This window comes from Schistocerca piceifrons, chromosome X (genome assembly GCF_021461385.2).
Source record: "Schistocerca piceifrons isolate TAMUIC-IGC-003096 chromosome X, iqSchPice1.1, whole genome shotgun sequence".
Classification (NCBI taxonomy): domain Eukaryota; kingdom Metazoa; phylum Arthropoda; class Insecta; order Orthoptera; family Acrididae; genus Schistocerca; species Schistocerca piceifrons.
In genome coordinates this window covers 924,639,635-924,656,864 of record NC_060149.1, presented here as the reverse complement: position 1 = coordinate 924,656,864, position 17,230 = coordinate 924,639,635, and the positions used below count along the sequence as shown (strand labels likewise).

The 17,230-nt window shown below is 45.1% G+C and overlaps 1 protein-coding gene across 1 annotated transcript in view; it reads left to right on the top strand.

Moving 5' to 3' along the window:
- The window catches only part of LOC124721142 (D-beta-hydroxybutyrate dehydrogenase, mitochondrial-like), a 282,303-nt gene that overhangs the window by 221,826 nt on the left and 43,247 nt on the right, over window positions 1-17,230 (top strand). Inside the window, exon 3 of the mRNA XM_047245961.1 lies at window positions 12,372-12,540. Coding sequence (XP_047101917.1) covers window positions 12,372-12,540 — 169 coding nt within the window. The remainder of the gene's footprint in view (window positions 1-12,371; window positions 12,541-17,230) is intronic.

Below are 17,230 nucleotides of genomic sequence, written 5' to 3'. Positions count from 1 at the left end.
CCACGATCCTTAATGTACCACCGCATCATCCTACCAGCCCATGTTGTCGGGCTAACGTACACTAACGTGCATAGTGCATGATGTAATCCAAGATGGTGGGGCGAAATGGCGGGAAAACGACTCTCTCTATTATGGACATAAGTTTTTATTTTGCAATCAACGTCTCCACCACGAGATCTAGACTTCAACTGACCTAGTATATATTATTGCCGCCAGAGGGTACTGTCACCCTTCCTCTGACCTAATCCCAGATGGTGGTCTGTAAGAGGAGAAAATGGCGCGAAAATGACTCAGACTGCGCTGAGCTGCTGGGGAGAGTAAGGAAGGAGTGCACTCTATTTAATTTGGAACGTTTTATTTATGGATGGAGTATTTTTATCACACTTACGCAAAACACTCGCCATCCTGTGCTTGGGGTCACAATACACAGTCTGCAGACACGCAAACAACTCCTAATTTACCCAGATACTTTTAGGTACAGACATTCACACTCCTCCTAAATAATTCAGTGCAGTTATGTGTAGGCACACTCAGTACTGCTAAACTGTCCAAATAACGCATAGCACAGCCTACAGACCTGCTCGCAAAATAATGCAACCAACGTACGCAGACACCACCCCCTGTCCACTAGAGCACATAGGAGGCTACAGACAGCCCCGCCAAGTGACGAGGCCGTCAGCTGTCAAACTACACACAGGTGCCCTCAGGCAAGAGGCGGCCACATCCCTATCGTACTTGACACCTGAGAAATTCCTCTCGGAATACGTAATCACATAGGCGCCATGACACGACCGGATGGGAGTGAAGACCTATTTGCAGAGCGCAGACGCTCCAAGGGCGCGCGCGAGAGGTTTCGTCACTACCCTCGCTCTAACTGTGGTCTGGCGAAGACGCTACAGAAAGCCATTCCACAATAGCACAAGATGCTTTCTCCTTAGCGACTGTAATGGACCATACATGACATTTGGCTGACGCTTCGCAGCGCGTAGCTACTTACCACCGCAAGTACATATAACAGCGTTCTCGATGTTATACTGAAGCCATATTGCTATCTAAAGTAATAACCAACTCGAAGTCTAGTAAATTGCATAGGCCCCCAGAAATACTTAACCTACTCTTTTCTAGCAGTTTTCGTGTTGTCTCAGCTTGTGTGCACATAAATTCCTGCCCTAACAGAAACTCTTTACGAAAATAACGCACAATAACGTCGAATTCAATCTTCTTCGCGGACCTAACGTGGTACCCACTCCATCACATGCTACCCATCATGGTCTCAACATACGAAAATGTTCTCACAGCTATTAGAGGCTCATATATCACAGCAAAAAGGATGTGAATGAATGGAGTATTAGGACTGGCTCTTATCGAATTTACCTGCCAAATTACTGATTCCGCCGGTATCTCAGGCTTTCACCGCTAAAATTATTTTGCACAGATCGCTAAAGTGCATTGACAGTTAAACCCTTAAACTTGTCTATAGGTCATCAAATACATACCAGACTTACAAGGATAATGGAAACCAGGAACATACCTACCAGTCTAACTCCAGTTTAATATTACCATTGCTGCTACAGTCTGACACCGATTGTTGTACAGTTAATGTCTGCTCTTGATGGCTATACTTCTGGAACCAATCTCACTATCTGTAGCACACATAATTTTCCACATAAATAATCTCTCGCTGTTTTCGATGTGCTGAATCTATACATCCCTCACGGTAGGACACACAGTCAGCCTCTCTAGCCATGCCACAACATAAACCACAGTAACTTTACAGTTCAATATATACACATCTTACACAAACAGTGCAGTTATCTTTCATATCGTTACAGCACCTGAAAAAATTGTCATATGCCTACACTAACACCGACTTTATGTCACCATGCTCCTCAGTCCTAGGGAAGCACGGTCCACCTTTCTTTCTTTCTACAGACGTGACATTCAGCCACAATAAACTATTTTACACTGAGCGCCAGGGGCGGCTCCTGTATAGGTTTGCAGGTTTGCGCTACCCCCAAAGAATAATTTTGTTTAACTATGTTTGCCTTTTGAGCATTCTATACTAGTGGAAAAGTAGCGCGCCGTTTATCTCTTTTGAAATGCCCGGGCTCCAAAAAGCCGAACGCAGCGGAGTTGGACGGAATGTGCCGACGGCGACAGTGGGTTGCACTGTGGCTGCAAACGCGGTCTTGGGTGTCTCAGCGGGGGTGCGGGGGCAACGCTAGGCAACACTGTACTCGTGCGGGCCTTGTGTGTATAAACACCTCACCCGGGCCACCCTGCCAGCTGGAGGAAGAGGGCCCGAACTCTTCTGAAGGGAAATGGAGCTATCGGATTTTCGAACATAGCGGGATTCTCGCGCCACCTTACCAGTTCAGGTGTAGCTGCGAGTGAACTATTTCCTGTGTGTTGTGTTAGTTATTTTAGCGTGTGCTACCACCTGAATTTTGAGATTCAAGTGACAAGTGAATACATGAAATAATGAATCAGGTAATTTCATAGCTCTCTGAACCCTTCAGTACACAGAAGTTTGAAGAAAAATTAGAAATTAAGAGGCTGGGTAGGCCGACACCTGCTTTAACAATTTCACAGACCGTTAAAACGAAAATTCGCTAATTCAGTAGGAAATTTAACTGTGAATTGTACAACAAGCATGAATGGCTGTGTGGTTGCGACGTGAAAAATACCTTATTTTGTTTTCCTTGTTTATTGTTTGGAGGAGATCTTTCATGGTCTAAACACAGAGTCTGCGACATTCAACACCTCCATGACAAAATTAGAAAACACTAACTTTCTTCAGACCATGTAAATAACGTTTTTAATATGGCAAGTCTAGGCAATGTAAATATAGCTACCCAATTGGACAGTGTGTACAGAAGGTCCGTGGCATTACACAACCAAAAATTTACCGATAATAGGTTCAAATGGAATCTAATTATTAACTGTGTTCGTTTCTGTGGTGTGTCGGAACTTGCCCTTAGAGGATATACTGGTGTTTTTCGTCCCTTGATCAATTTTAGTGCAGAAAATTCAAAAGATTTACACGAGTAGCATGAAAGAGGGAGAGCTGAAGATGGCGCAGCGATGTTTAATCTACTGTGGGAGGCAAAAGAAGTATGTGCTGTTATAAGTTACGAGGCAAAAGAAAGAGTCATGTTCACTGGACACCTACTTGCAGCCTCTCTCTTTCTACCAGAGAAATTCGCTACAAACTCTTCCAGTTTTCCAGAAACTTCTTTCAGAGCTGCTATTGAATGCTACTCTTTTTGGGAAGCAAAGAAACTTCGAACAGAACTCTGTGTTATTTATGGAAGAGAGGAGTTCAAAAGCATATGTGGAGCTTTGAGCGTTCTGGATTACATAACAGACAACCTTTGTGATACACTGAGCGAGTCTGTGAAGCTCCTGTAAGCGATTATTACAATTACAATGACCACATCAGAAGCAGAACGTTGTTTTTCTTCGCTGATATGCATCAAAACCTTCTTGTGGAGTACTAAGGACCAAGAAAGACTGTCAGCACTCGCGATGCTCTCTATTGAACGAGTTTTAGGAACTGCAGACTTCAATCAAACAGTGATGGAAAGATTTGCAAATTTGAAGGAAAGTTCCTGCACAAGTGATCACCACCACATCCAAATTCAGAGATAAAAGGGAATGGCGTGAACGTCAGTCCTGCTGGGAAAGGTTAGTACAGCATGCGTACAACTTTTTGAGCACATAGAGCTGCAGTTGATTTTAATTCCTTTTATTCTGCAAAAGTAATACTTTTTTCTGTGTACACCCTTTGGTTTTATTATGAGATGATGCAGGAGTGACACAAGCGAGCGGTCTGTTTATATCAGGTATTACAAAAACATGATCAGTGTACTGATTTTCTCTCTTTTGTTGATGTTTTCCTTCGTGAGCAAAGTGCACCACCATCAGCTTTTGTGACGAGTCGCCACTGCTGAGCGCCATACTGCACCGACAACTAATCCTCGCAGACTGCCATACATATCGTCAAATACGTAAAGACATCTACTCAATTACACCGTCCTCCCACTGGGGCCAGGAGCTGGAATATTAGTGCATGAAACCAATCTCCTACTCAACAATATATCAACGCATACCGTGTGAATGTAGTAAACATACAATTCCTATCCTACACCATACAAAATTACCCATTTTACATCAGAAAGCCCTCAATCAATCGAAGTCTTTCTCAGAACTGATGTGCAAAGACATGCTCGTTTCCCCCTTGGTACAAACGTGCTACTCTTTCTGATTCGGACCCACCTGCTCGTTTGTGATTCTACACCAATCTCCAGACTCTAAGATTACAAGAACACACGTATTTTCCCCATAACATTATATCATTTTCGCGGTACTTCTCGATATCAAGCACACAGCAGTAGCCTACCGATCGCTAGCACAACATAATCCCGAAGATGTAGACTGGAAATTATTTCTTTACAAACCAAAAATTTTAGCTCTAGACCACTGAGTAACTAGAAACAAACAAATGAAAAATCATATTTCCACCTACGAATACCAATCTCGCTGATGTAACAGATTCGAAATCATCCATATAATTTACCAGCCAACTAAGGTCTTTCCCATGTCTAGAGAACAGGCAAACGTGTCTTCCACATACCAGATGCACACACCACAATCGATCTTCTCTCAACTAAATAAATGGGCGAAATGTGCATATGCAGTCAACCGAACAATTTACATGGCAGGGAATAACAGTCCATCGCAAACACATTTCCATACACAATCTTCTCAAATTTCCACTTGATCACCAAAGCCAAAATCTTATACACTTGGATCAGTGAGGACTCGGAAAGCTCAATTCACTCAAGACAGGTGGAGTGTAGTGGTCTACTTCTGGACGGTTGCAGATTAATTCGGTAACAGTGCTGCATGACTGGTTGGTCAATGACAGTTTGAGGAGGGTCTTTCGGTTTCTAATTTACCCGAAGACAGCAAGAATGCTCTGTGACTTTGATACGTATAGACATAGATCGTAAATTAATCACTATGCTCGAGGTGTTAGAAATATGTGGAGCGCTGTCCGGTATACTTTGCTGATTTGTGTGTTCGAGAATTAACACTGAATGGAAGAACTGCACAGTCATCTATCCACGTTTGCAAAGATACTCGCTGAATGGAGAAGGGATGGTTTAGCTATGATACTGAAACTGGCGAAACATGCTGTCAAATAATTGGTAGGTGTTGAAGTTACTGTAAAATTGCTACAACTGTTCGCACTATCAAGTGTTATGTTTATTATTAGAGTACATGGATGGTGTCTTTTCTATCCCATCGCTGCATTGGTTAGCACATAATGATTGACTGATAGCGCTTGTTTGAGTTGGGGAAAAAGTTTTGTTGGATTAGCAGCAACTTCTGGGAGTTTCTAGCAGCGAAACACTGATCGTGTGCATGAGTGCAATATGAGGAATCAGTAGAAAGAGAACGCAGAGTCGTCTGCTATTCTGTCAGTGTGAGAGATGAGTCTAAATGTAGAGCTCGTGAATCACCTTCAGACTGTAGTTTGGAGAGCTACACCAACGCCGTAAAAGTGTTCCAGTTTGGTTATGTTGTAACTGACTTTTATTTAAAATGAGCCAATGTGTGGTGTGTTATGGTATCTGCTGTAAGACACAGGAGGTAGTAGCAGCAGCAGTTTTAGCTGTGAATATGGAGAGGGGCTGTGTATACCGCTAGGAATGCTTGGATGGCTGCACGCTGCGCTATTCTGCGGAATATTGCGAAATTTCTTTCACTGTGCTGGAGCCCCACTGCAGCTATGTGTCGGGGAGCATTGCACAATCTCTTTCTCCATGCTGGATCACAGCCCAGCTATGCGTCATTGCGCCAGCATTGGTGCCTAGTTGACTAATAAATGGGATGAGCTTTTATAGTTCGTAATTTTTCTCGGTTGGGGGGGTAGAGAATAACGATGATAGCATGTTGGGCTGACTGATTTGAATGGGCGCGGATCTGTGGAACTTGTATGTAGTTTGGAGACGTACGACATCGCGCGCATTTCTGCCTAATGGAAAAACAAGGTCCTGTTGCACTAACTAAGGTCGTTCTGTTTCTACATGGGCTGCAGAAGGTGGTCGATATGTCTTTTTCCGACTTTTGCTCAGTTCTGACTTAAATTGGAATGATCACATGCGGAAAGCTGTAGAAATGGGAGCAGTTGCAAGATGCGGAGGGGGTGACTAAAATCATGTTGGAATTTTAGTATAGCAGCTAGGTTCAGGAAAGGTGACTCGTTTCGAGATATGAGAGTGCTAGAAATATGATTAAAAAAATTATTTCGTATCATAGGCAATGAGTAATTGATGAAGTATTATACTTAGTAGTAGTGATGTGTGCGTAATTTGTTAGCATTTGAGCATCAGGTTTATAATGTATGTGTTTGTGGAATGGAAATGACTATTTCCACTCGTAAGGATGGTATGGATTTGACTTGGAGTACTGTGATAGCAAAGGGAAGAGTATGTCCAGTTGTAAGGCAGATACAGATATTTCTATTTCCAGAGCTACTGCCGACAGCAGGGTGTATTTTCGATATTTTGCCCATTGTTGAATGCCGTTCAGTTGAGACTTGGTCATAACATTTAATTGTAAGTATAATGATAAAAGATATATGTGACAGGTTTTCAGGAAGAATTCAGAATTCAGAATTCAGTGTATGCATGATCTGGGGGGGGGGGGGGGGGGGGGGAGATCATTCATGTTCCCCATTAACAGCAGCAGATGTCTGAATGCAGAGCCCTGTTTGAGTGTAAGAATGTATCTGAGTTAACTGTGACATTTCTAGACGATTGAATAACGAACTAATACTTAGTATGTGTTGGGCAGCTTTGGCGATCAAGTGGAAATTTGAGAAGATTGTGTATCGAAGTGCATTTGTGATGGACTTTTACTCGCTCCCATGTAAATTGTTTGGTTGACTGCTTATGCACATTTCGCATATTTATTTAGTTGAGAGAAGATCGATTGTGGTGTGTGCATCTGGCATGTGGAAGACACGTTTGCCTGTTCCCTACACATGGGAAAGACCTTAGCTGGCTTGTAAATTATATGGATGTTTTGGAATCTGTTAGATCAGTGAGATTGGTATTCATAGGTGGAAATATGATTTTTCATTTGTTTGTCTCTAGTTACTCAGTGGTCTAGAGCATGTTCAACCTAGCGAATGATCGGGTTTGTAGAGAAATAATTTCCAGTCTACATCTTCGGGATTATGTTGCGCTAGCGATAGCTAGGCTACTGCTGTGTGCTTGATATCGAGAAGTACCGCAAAAATGGTGTAATGTTATGGGAAAAATACTTGTGCTCTTGTAATCCCAGAGTCTGGAGATTGGTGTAGAAATGCAAACGAGCAGGCAGGTCCAGACCAGAAAGAGTAGCGCGTTTGTACTGAGGGGGGAATGAGCATGACTTTGGACATCAGTTCTGAGAAAGACTTCGATTGATTGAGGGCTTTCTGATGTAAAACGGGTAATTTTGTATGGCGTAGGATAGGAATTGTATGTTTACTACATTGACACGGTACGCGTTGATATATTGCTGAGTAGGAGATCGGTTTCATTCACTAATATTCCAGCTCCTGGCACCAGTGGGAGGACGGTGATATTGAGTAGGTGTTTTTACGTATTTGACGATATGTACAGCAAATGCGAGGTTTAGTTGTCGGTGCAATATGACAGTCAGTGTAAAATAGTTTATTGCGGCTGAATGTCACATCTTTAGAAAGGAAGAAAAGGTGGACCGTGCTTCCCTAGGACTGAGGAGCATGGTGACATAAAGTCTGTGTAAGTGTAGGCATATGATAATTTTTTCGGGTGCTGTAATGATATAAAAGGTAACTGCATGTGTATATATTGCATTGTAAAATTACTGTGGCTTATGTTGTGTAAAATGTATATACACTCCTGTAAATTGAAATAAGAACACCGTGAATTCATTGTCCCAGGAAGGGGAAACTTTATTGACACATTCCTGGGGTCAGATACATCACATGATCACACTGACAGAACCACAGGCACATAGACACAGGCAACAGAGCATGCACAATGTCGGCACTAGTACAGTGTATATCCACCTTTCGCAGCAATGCAGGCTGCTATTCTCCCATGGAGACGATCGTAGAGATGCTGGATGTAGTCCTGTGGAATGGCTTGCCATGCCATTTCCACCTGGCGCCTCAGTTGGACCAGCGTTCGTGCTGGACGTGCAGACCGCGTGAGACGACGCTTCATCCAGTCCCAAACATGCTCAATGGGGGACAGATCCGGAGATCTTGCTGGCCAGGGTAGTTGACTTACACCTTCTAGAGCACGTTGGGTGGCACGGGATACATGCGGACGTGCATTGTCCTGTTGGAACAGCAAGTTCCCTTGCCGGTCTAGGAATGGTAGAACGATGGGTTCGATGACGGTTTGGATGTACCGTGCACTATTCAGTGTCCCCTCGATGATCACCAGTGGTGTACGGCCAGTGTAGGAGATCGCTCCCCACACCATGATGCCGGGTGTTGGCCCTGTGTGCCTCGGTCGTATGCAGCCCTGATTGTGGCGCTCACCTGCACGGCGCCAAACACGCATACGACCATCATTGGCACCAAGGCAGAAGCGAGTCTCATCGCTGAAGACGACACGTCTCCATTCGTCCCTCCATTCACGCCTGTCGCGACACCACTGGAGGCGGGCTGCACGATGTTGGGGCGTGAGCGGAAGACGGCCTAACGGTGTGCGCGACCGTAGCCCAGCTTCATGGAGACGGTTGCGAATGGTCCTCGCCGATACCCCAGGAGCAACAGTGTCCCTAATTTGCTGGGAAGTGGCGGTGCGGTCCCCTACGGCACTGCGTAGGATCCTACGGTCTTGGCGTGCATCCGTGCGTCGCTGCGGTCCGGTCCCAGGTCGACGGGCACGTGCACCTTCCGCCGACCACTGGCGACAACAGCACCTTCCGCCGACCACTGGCGACAACATCGATGTACTGTGGAGACCTCACGCCCCACGTGTTGAGCAATTCGGCGGTACGTCCACCTGGCCTCCCGCATGCCCACTATACGCCCTCGCTCAAAGTCCGTCAACTGCACATACGGTTCACGTCCACGCTGTCGCGGCATGCTACCAGTGTTAAAGACTGCGATGGAGCTCCGTATGCCACGGCAAACTGGCTGACACTGACGGCGGCGGTGCACAAATGCTGCGCAGCTAGCGCTATTCGACGGCCAACACCGCGGTTCCTGGTGTGTCCGCTGTGCCGTGCGTGTGATCATTGCTTGTACAGCCCTCTCGCAGTGTCCGGAGCAAGTATGGTGGGTCTGACACACCGGTGTCAATGTGTTCTTTTTTCCATTTCCAGGAGTGTATATTGCATTGTAAAGTTAGTGTGGTTTATGTTGTGGTATGACTAGAGAGGCTGACTGTGTGTCCTATCGTGAGGGATGTAAAGATTCAGTACATCGCAAACGGACAAAGATTTTTTTATATGGAAAATTATGTGCGATATATATAGTGATATTGGTTCCAGAGGCATAGCCCTCAAGAGGAGACATTGACTGTACAACGATCGGTGTCAGACTGTAGCAGCAATGGTAATATTTAATTGTAGTTAGACTTGTAGATATGTTCCTGGCTTCCATTATCCTTGTGAGTCTGGTATGTATTTGATGACCTATAGACATGTTTACGGGTTTAACTGTCAATGCACTTTAGCGATCTGTGCAAAATAATTTTAGTGCTGAAAGTCCGAGAAAGAAGAGGTGGATGGTGCTTGGATACCGGCGGCATCCTTTTTGCTGCGATATAGGAGCCTCTACATAGCTGTGAGAACATTTTCGTATGTTGAGACCAGGATGGGTAGCATGTGATGGAGTGGGTATCACGTTAGGTCCGCGAAGAAGACTGCATTCGACGTTATTGTGCGTTATTTTCGTAAAGAGTTTCTGTTAGGCCCAGAATTTACGTGCACACAAGCTGAGTCAACACGAAAACTGCTACAAAAGGGCACGTTAAGTATTTCTGGGGGACTATGTAATTTACTAGATTTCGAGTTGGTTATTGTTTTAGATAGAAATGTGGCTTCAGTATAGCATTGATAATGTTGCTAGATGTGCTTGCGGTGGTAAGTAGCTATGTGCGGCGAAGCGTCAGCCAAATGTCATGTATGGTCCATTACAGTCGCTAAGGAGAAAGCATCTTGTGCTATTGTGGAATGGCTTTCTGTAGCGTCTTCGCCAGACCACAGTTAGAGCGAGGGTAGTGACGAAACCTCTCGCGCGCGCCCTTGGAGCGTCTGCGCTCTGCAAATAGGTCTTCTCTCCCGTCCGATCGCGTCATCAACGTCGCCAATGTGATTAAGTATTCCGAGAGGAATTTCTCAGGTGTCAAGTACGATAGGGATGTGGCCGCCTCTTGCCTGAGGGCACCTGTGTGTAGTTTGACAGCTGACGGCCTCGTCACTTGGCGGGGCTGTCTGTAGCCTCCTATGTGCTCTGTGTACGTTGGTTGCATTATTTTGCGAGCAGGTCTGTAGGCTGTGCTATGCGTTATTTGGACAGTTTAGCAGTACTGAGTGTGCCTACACATAACTGCACTGAATTATTTAGGAGGAGTGTGAATGTCTGTACCTAAAAGTATCTGGGTAAATTAGGAGTTGTTTGCGTGTCTGCAGACTGTGTATTGTGACCCCAAGCACAAGATGGGGAGTGTTTTGCGTCAATGTGATAAATATACTCCATCCCTAAATAAAACGTTCCAAATTAAATAGAGTGCAGTCCTTCCTTACTCTAGGTCAGTGGGAGTCTAGATCTCGTGGTGGAGACATTGACAGCAAAATAAAAACTTATGTCCATAATAGAGAGAGTCGTTTTCCCGCCATTTCGCCCCACCATCTTGATTACATCATGCATTATGCACGTTAGAACACGTTAATGCACGTTAGCCCGACAAAATGAGCTGGTAGGGTGATGTGGCGGTCGGCTGAGGATCGTGGTGGAGACTTTAACTATTTCATTCCAAGTCCAGGTGGGTGTGGCATTCGCGAAAATTGATTCCAAGTCCTAAGGTCTATGAAGTCGAATCACATGACTAATGCAGTAGCCAATAGAAGAGCAGCATTCTAGGAGTGGGAGGTTCTAGGTCATGAAGGACCACTGCGCTCCTAGTGGGAAAATATAGAACTTCTCATTTGATGATTGAATATCAAAACGGTACATTCAGTTATCGAATATGGTTAAAATTGAAATGGAATCAAGTACTTAGCTAATTGATACTTTAGACAGGCAATTTGAGTGTTACTTTAGTTAGGATATTTACAGAAGACTATCTCCAGCGTGAGTATGAAGGTGGAGACTGGAGGCTGTGGCGTCAGCGGTCACTCGCTCGCGGGCTGCTGATGCGATGCGTATGCTGTTATGAACTCGCACGAAGGAGAGAGAGAGAGAGAGAGAGAGAGAGCAAATGATCTTGGGTTACGCTAAGAGGACCGTGCAGTGGCTGTGTGTCCTTGAGCACGTGCTGAAGAAAATGTATGCAGCCATTTTGAATAACGGTACTTGCGTCATCACCCGATGTCAGGGTAGCACCCTCTGGTGGTGACGATATGAACTGAGCTAGTTGGGCTCTGAAACCAGTTGCGAACACGTCTGCTGGAAATTGGTTAAATAAAGACTTATGTCCAAGTCCTTTTCCCAGGAACCCTTAGGAGGGGGTGGCGGTCGGGTGACTGATGTTAGTCCAAGTGTCTTTTCTTTCCCGCCGTTTTCTTAGCTTAGTAGAGATATGCAAATTGACTTTTGTTTACCGCCAAAATTCAAACTTGGCGCCAGTTCATAGGAAGAAGTGGCAGTCGGATGACTTAGGTTAGTGTAAGTAGGCCAAGTGAGCTATTTTCCCGCGATTTTCCTAGATTAGTATAGATAACTGTTGTGTGGTGCATTATCCTGTTGGAATTTGAACTTCCTGCCTTTTTGTGGGGGAGGGGGGCATGGCACTTTCGCGCCAAAATTCAAACTTCCCGCCAAAATCCGCCATCTCGAATGACGTCATCGCCACTATCTCGGATGACGTCATCGCCGCCATCTCGGGTAACGGTACTCTGGAATGAGACGCAGGTTGTCACGATACTGTCGATACCCTCGCAACTCGGTATTTCCACAGGATCTAATTGTTAATGACACGGCACGCCCAAAGGAACTTGTGGTCTATGTTCCTCGCTCAACTTAAGGCATTATCAATGCTAGAGGCAGTATTAGCGCGATGTCTTCTGCGGGTGACTAATTTTTTTGCCTGGTGTGGTTATTTCCTTAGGTAATGACGGAGATGTGCAGTGTGTGTTGTGTGTGTTCGCAGGGATTCACGGTCTTTGCCGGCTTCACGAACGCGAACGACTCCGTGGGGCAGAAGCTGCGCGAGGAGGCGTCCGGGCGGCTGCACGTGCTGCAGCTGGACGTCACGTCGGAGGCGGACATCCGCGCCGCCGTCGCCCTCGTCCGCCAGAAGCTGCCCAGCCCCAGCGCCGGTACTGCACCCTCACCTTTCTTACCCTAATATATCAGCTGCTACCCAAAATCAGAAACGTACCTAGCATCTTAATATCTGCCGGCACCAAAGTAGTCCCGTCGTGCGCGTATACAAAGCTTCCAGAGATCTTCGCACTGTCGGCCGTCTGCCGTATGAATCGTGCTCAAAATTAGTTGCGGTTCTGCTCGGATCACTTCTACGAAGATTAAACGCTGCTTTTTCCACTTCAGTTTCATTTTAGAGAAGAGAAAGAAATCGCAAGTGTGTGTGAGGGACTGTCGTAATGTTATTTCTTGCCAGGAATTGCCGCACAATGAGTGAGGTGTGTGTAGGTGCGTTCTCACTGATCATTTGCGTCTAGAATCTTCCATCGATCTCCTCAAAACTTCACAGTAGAACTTCCCTTTGACTTACTAACCACACACAATCAATTCCTCGTGGGACATTCCACGACTGTCAACAAAAAATCGTTAGCACTAACTCGATGTTGCTGCTAACTTGGGACACTGCTTTACTGCTGCTTTCTGTCAGGGTGATAACCGTACACCCACGATTCGTCTGCAGTCTACATCGTCTACATCAATACTCCGCAAACCGTCTGACGGTGTGTAGCGGAGGGTACTTCTGTACACTAAATAAATGGTGCCCCGTCCTTGTTCCATTCGCGAATGGCGAGTGGGAAAAATTGTCGGTCAAGCTCTGTATTTGTTCTAATTTCTCAAATTTTTTCGTTGTGGTCATTTTTGCGAGGCGTATGTTGGAAAAAATACTATGTTGTCCGACTCTTTCCGTCAAGTATTGTCTCTAAATTTGGACAGTAAACCTCTTCGTGATGCTACAAGGCGCCTGCCACTGGGGCTCTGTAACACTCTCGCGCGGTCTGAACGATTCCGTGATGAAATGTGACACTCTTCGTAGAATCTTCTCTACCTCTTTTGTCAGTCGTACTGATACGGGTCCCAGATTGATGAACAATACTCGAGAGCCGGTGGAACAAGCGCTCTGTGAGCTACTTCTTTAGTGGATGCATTAGATTGCATTTGTCGTGAATCTGTCGCCCTGCACAAAGTCCCGAGCGACTGGAAAAAAGCAATGGGCGACTCAAATATATAAGAAGCGTAAAATGACGAACCCGCAAAATTACTGACCAATATCACTAACTTCGGTTTGCTGCCGAATCCTTGAAAACGTTCTCAGTTCGAATATAACAAATTATCTTCAGACTGAGAAGTTTATGCCCCCGGATCAGCAGGGTTTCAGAAAGCATCGCTAATGCTAAACAAAGCTTGCACTTTTCCCACATGATATACTGCGAAGTATCGACGAAGGGCAACAAATGTTGTTCAAATGTGTGTGAAATCTTATGGGACTTAACTGCTAAGGTCATTAGTCCCTAAGCTTACACACTACTTAACCTAAATTATCCGAAGGACAAACACACACACACCCGAGGGAGGACTCGAACCTCCGCCGGATCAGCCGCACAGTCCATGACTGCAGCGCCTAAGACCGCTCGGCTAATCCCGCGCGGCTGAAGGGCAATAGGTAGTTGCCATATTTCTAGATTTCCGAAGCCGTTTGACACGGAGCCCCATTGAAGGCTATTAAGGAAGGTATGAGCATATGGAATAGGTTCACAGATTGTGAGTGGCTCGAAGACTTCTTCAGTAATAGAACCCAATATGTCGTCCTCGACAGAGAGCGTTCATCAGAGACAAGGGTATTGTCAGGAGTGCCCAACGGAAGTGTGATACGACTGCTGTTGTTCTCTTTATACATAAATCATTTAGCGGACCCACTGTGAGCAGCAATTTGCGGTTTCCTGATGATGCTGTGGTGTACGGTAAGGTGTCGAAATTGAGTGACTGCAGGAAGATACAAGACGATTTAGACAAAATTTCTAGTCGGTGTGATGACTGGCAGCTAGCTCTAAATGTGGAAAAATGTAAGTTAACGAGGATGAGTAGGAAGAACAAACCTGTAACGCTCTGGTACAGTAGTACCAGTGTTCTGCTTGACACAATCAAGTCTTTTAAATATCTGGGCATAACGTTGCAAAGCAACATGAAATGGAACGAGCGTGAGAGAACTGTTGTAGGGAATGCGAATGGTCGACTTGGGGTTATTGGGAGCATCTTACGAAAAAGTGGTTCACCTTTAAAGGAGACTGTGTGGTCCTGTCCACTCGTCTCTTATAGGGTGCCTAAAGGATGTTGCTTTCTCGGATAGCTATACAACATTCAAGCAAATCACATTAATGGTTTTTATTACAATAAAGTAGATTGACAGAAAAAAAGGTTCAAATGGCTCTAAGCCCTATGGGACTTAACATCTGAGGTCATCAGTCCCCTAGACGTAGAACTTCTTAAACCTAACTAACCTAAGGACATCACACACATCCATGCCCGAGACAGGATTCGAACCTGCGACCGTAGAAGCAGCGCGGTTCCGGACTGAAGCACCTAGAACCGCTCGTTCACAGCAGCCGGTTGTAGATTGACAATGCTTAACTTTAGTTTACAATGTCGTGTCACAAGCTGTTGGTGACATGCAGATAATCAATGTCTTTCGCTATATAGGATGTCCATGCAAGTAATGGATATGGATCACAAGTAACAGCTGTTCTAGTCCGGGTCTACTAGTGTCCATCTTGTACTGTCTGGCCGAGGCTTGCAGGAGCGGCGCTTATATTCTCTTCTTGTAGAGGCCGCTCCTGTCGTGGTGCGGTCCTAGTCGGCGTGCTATTGGCTGACGCCGTCTCACATCCTTCTCTGCTCTCGGGTTCCTCATCTTCGTGCTGGCGCTTGTCGTTACGCTGGAACAGGGACCGCATATAGGACGCTGGTGTGACCTATTCTTGAGTATTTCTCGTGTGTTAGAAAGCCGTACCAGGTCGAACTGAAGGGAGACATTGAAGCAATTGAGAGGTGGGCTGCTAGATTTGTTACTTGTAGGTTCAAACAACATGTAAATGTTACGGAGATCCTTCGGGAACTTGAAGGGGAATACCTGATGGGGAGGCGATATTGTTTTCGAGAAACAATATTGAGAGATTTAGAGAACTGGCATTTGAAGCTGATTGCCGAACGATTCTACTGCCGCCAACATACAATGTGGGTAAGGGCCACGAAGATAAGATACGAGAAATTGGCGTTCATGTGGAGGCAAATAGATAGTCGTTTTCCCCTCACTCTGTTCGCGAGTAGAACAGAAAAGGAAATGGTTAGTAGTGGTACAGGATACCCTCCGCCACTCATTGTACGGTATATCGCAGAGTATCGATGTAGATGTAGATTACATTTACTTAAGATTCTGCCTATGACTCTTAGTCTGGTATCTGCTTTTCTTACTATTCTTTTATGCAGTCATTCCACTTAGGGTGGCTCCAGATAGAAGCTCCTAAATATATTACAGTAGTTACTGTTTCTAGCAATTTGTCACCAATAGTGTAGTCTTACAGTAGTGATTACCTTTAGTATGTATGCACACTATGCTACATTTATTTAGGTTCAGAGTCAACTGCCAGTCTCTGTTCCATTCTTCAGTCCTCTTGTAGGTCCTTCTGCAATCAATTACTGGCTTCTGGCGTTGCTACACTATGTGATAAAAACTATCCAGACACCCTCAAAAACATACGTTTTTCATATTAGGTGCATTGTGCTGCCACCTACTGACAAGTACTCCACATCAGTGACCTCAGATGTCAGTAGACATCGTGACAGAGCAGAATGGGGCGCTCCGTTGAACTCACGGACTTTGAACGTAGTCATGTGATTGGGTGTCAGTTGTGTCATACGTCTGTACGCGAAATTCCCACACTCCTAAACATCCCTAGCTCCACCGTTTCCGATGTGATAGTGAAGTGAAAACACGTACAGAACAAAAGCGTACTGGTCGACCTGACCTCGTCTATTGACTGACAGAGACCGCCGACAGTTGGAGAGGGTCGTGATGTGCAACAGGCAGACATCTATCCAGACCATCACACAGGAATACCAAACTGCGTCAGGATACACTGCAAATACTATGACAGTTAGGCGGGAGGTGAGAAAACGTGGATTTCATGGTCGAGCGGCTGCTCATAAGCTATAGATCACGGCAGTAAATGCCAAACGACGGCCCCCTTGGTGCACAACACTCCCAATCTGTAGCTGGCAAGTTGAATTCACACACTATTATAACAGTATGATCAGGAAACTTATACAAAAAATTCTTCACGTTCTCTGTGAAGCACTCTACCACTACAGCTCCTGATGCAGGTGGTCTATGAAAGCATCTGATTAGCATTTTTGACCCACATTTGATGCTCAACTTCACCTCGGTTAATTCACACCTTGAATCCCTACTAACCTTGCTAGATATTATCTAATTGTTTACTGCAATAAACATTCCACCACCACTAACAACTAACCTGTCCTTAAGACAAATATTTCTATCTGAATTTACGATTTCGTTGCTATTCACTTACAGTTCCAACTAATTTTCTGTTCCTAATATTATCTGGACATTATAACTTCACTAAGCGATACCAATGCTGGGCGCTTACCATGGATGCTCCTGCAGTTTAATAATACAATATTAACCTCTTCTGTTTCCGATCTGCAGGAATGAGCTTTCTCTGACAGTAAAGTATCTTCGATTTTGACAGGCAATTTATCTCTGATACTAAGGGGGGGGGGGTGTTCCTC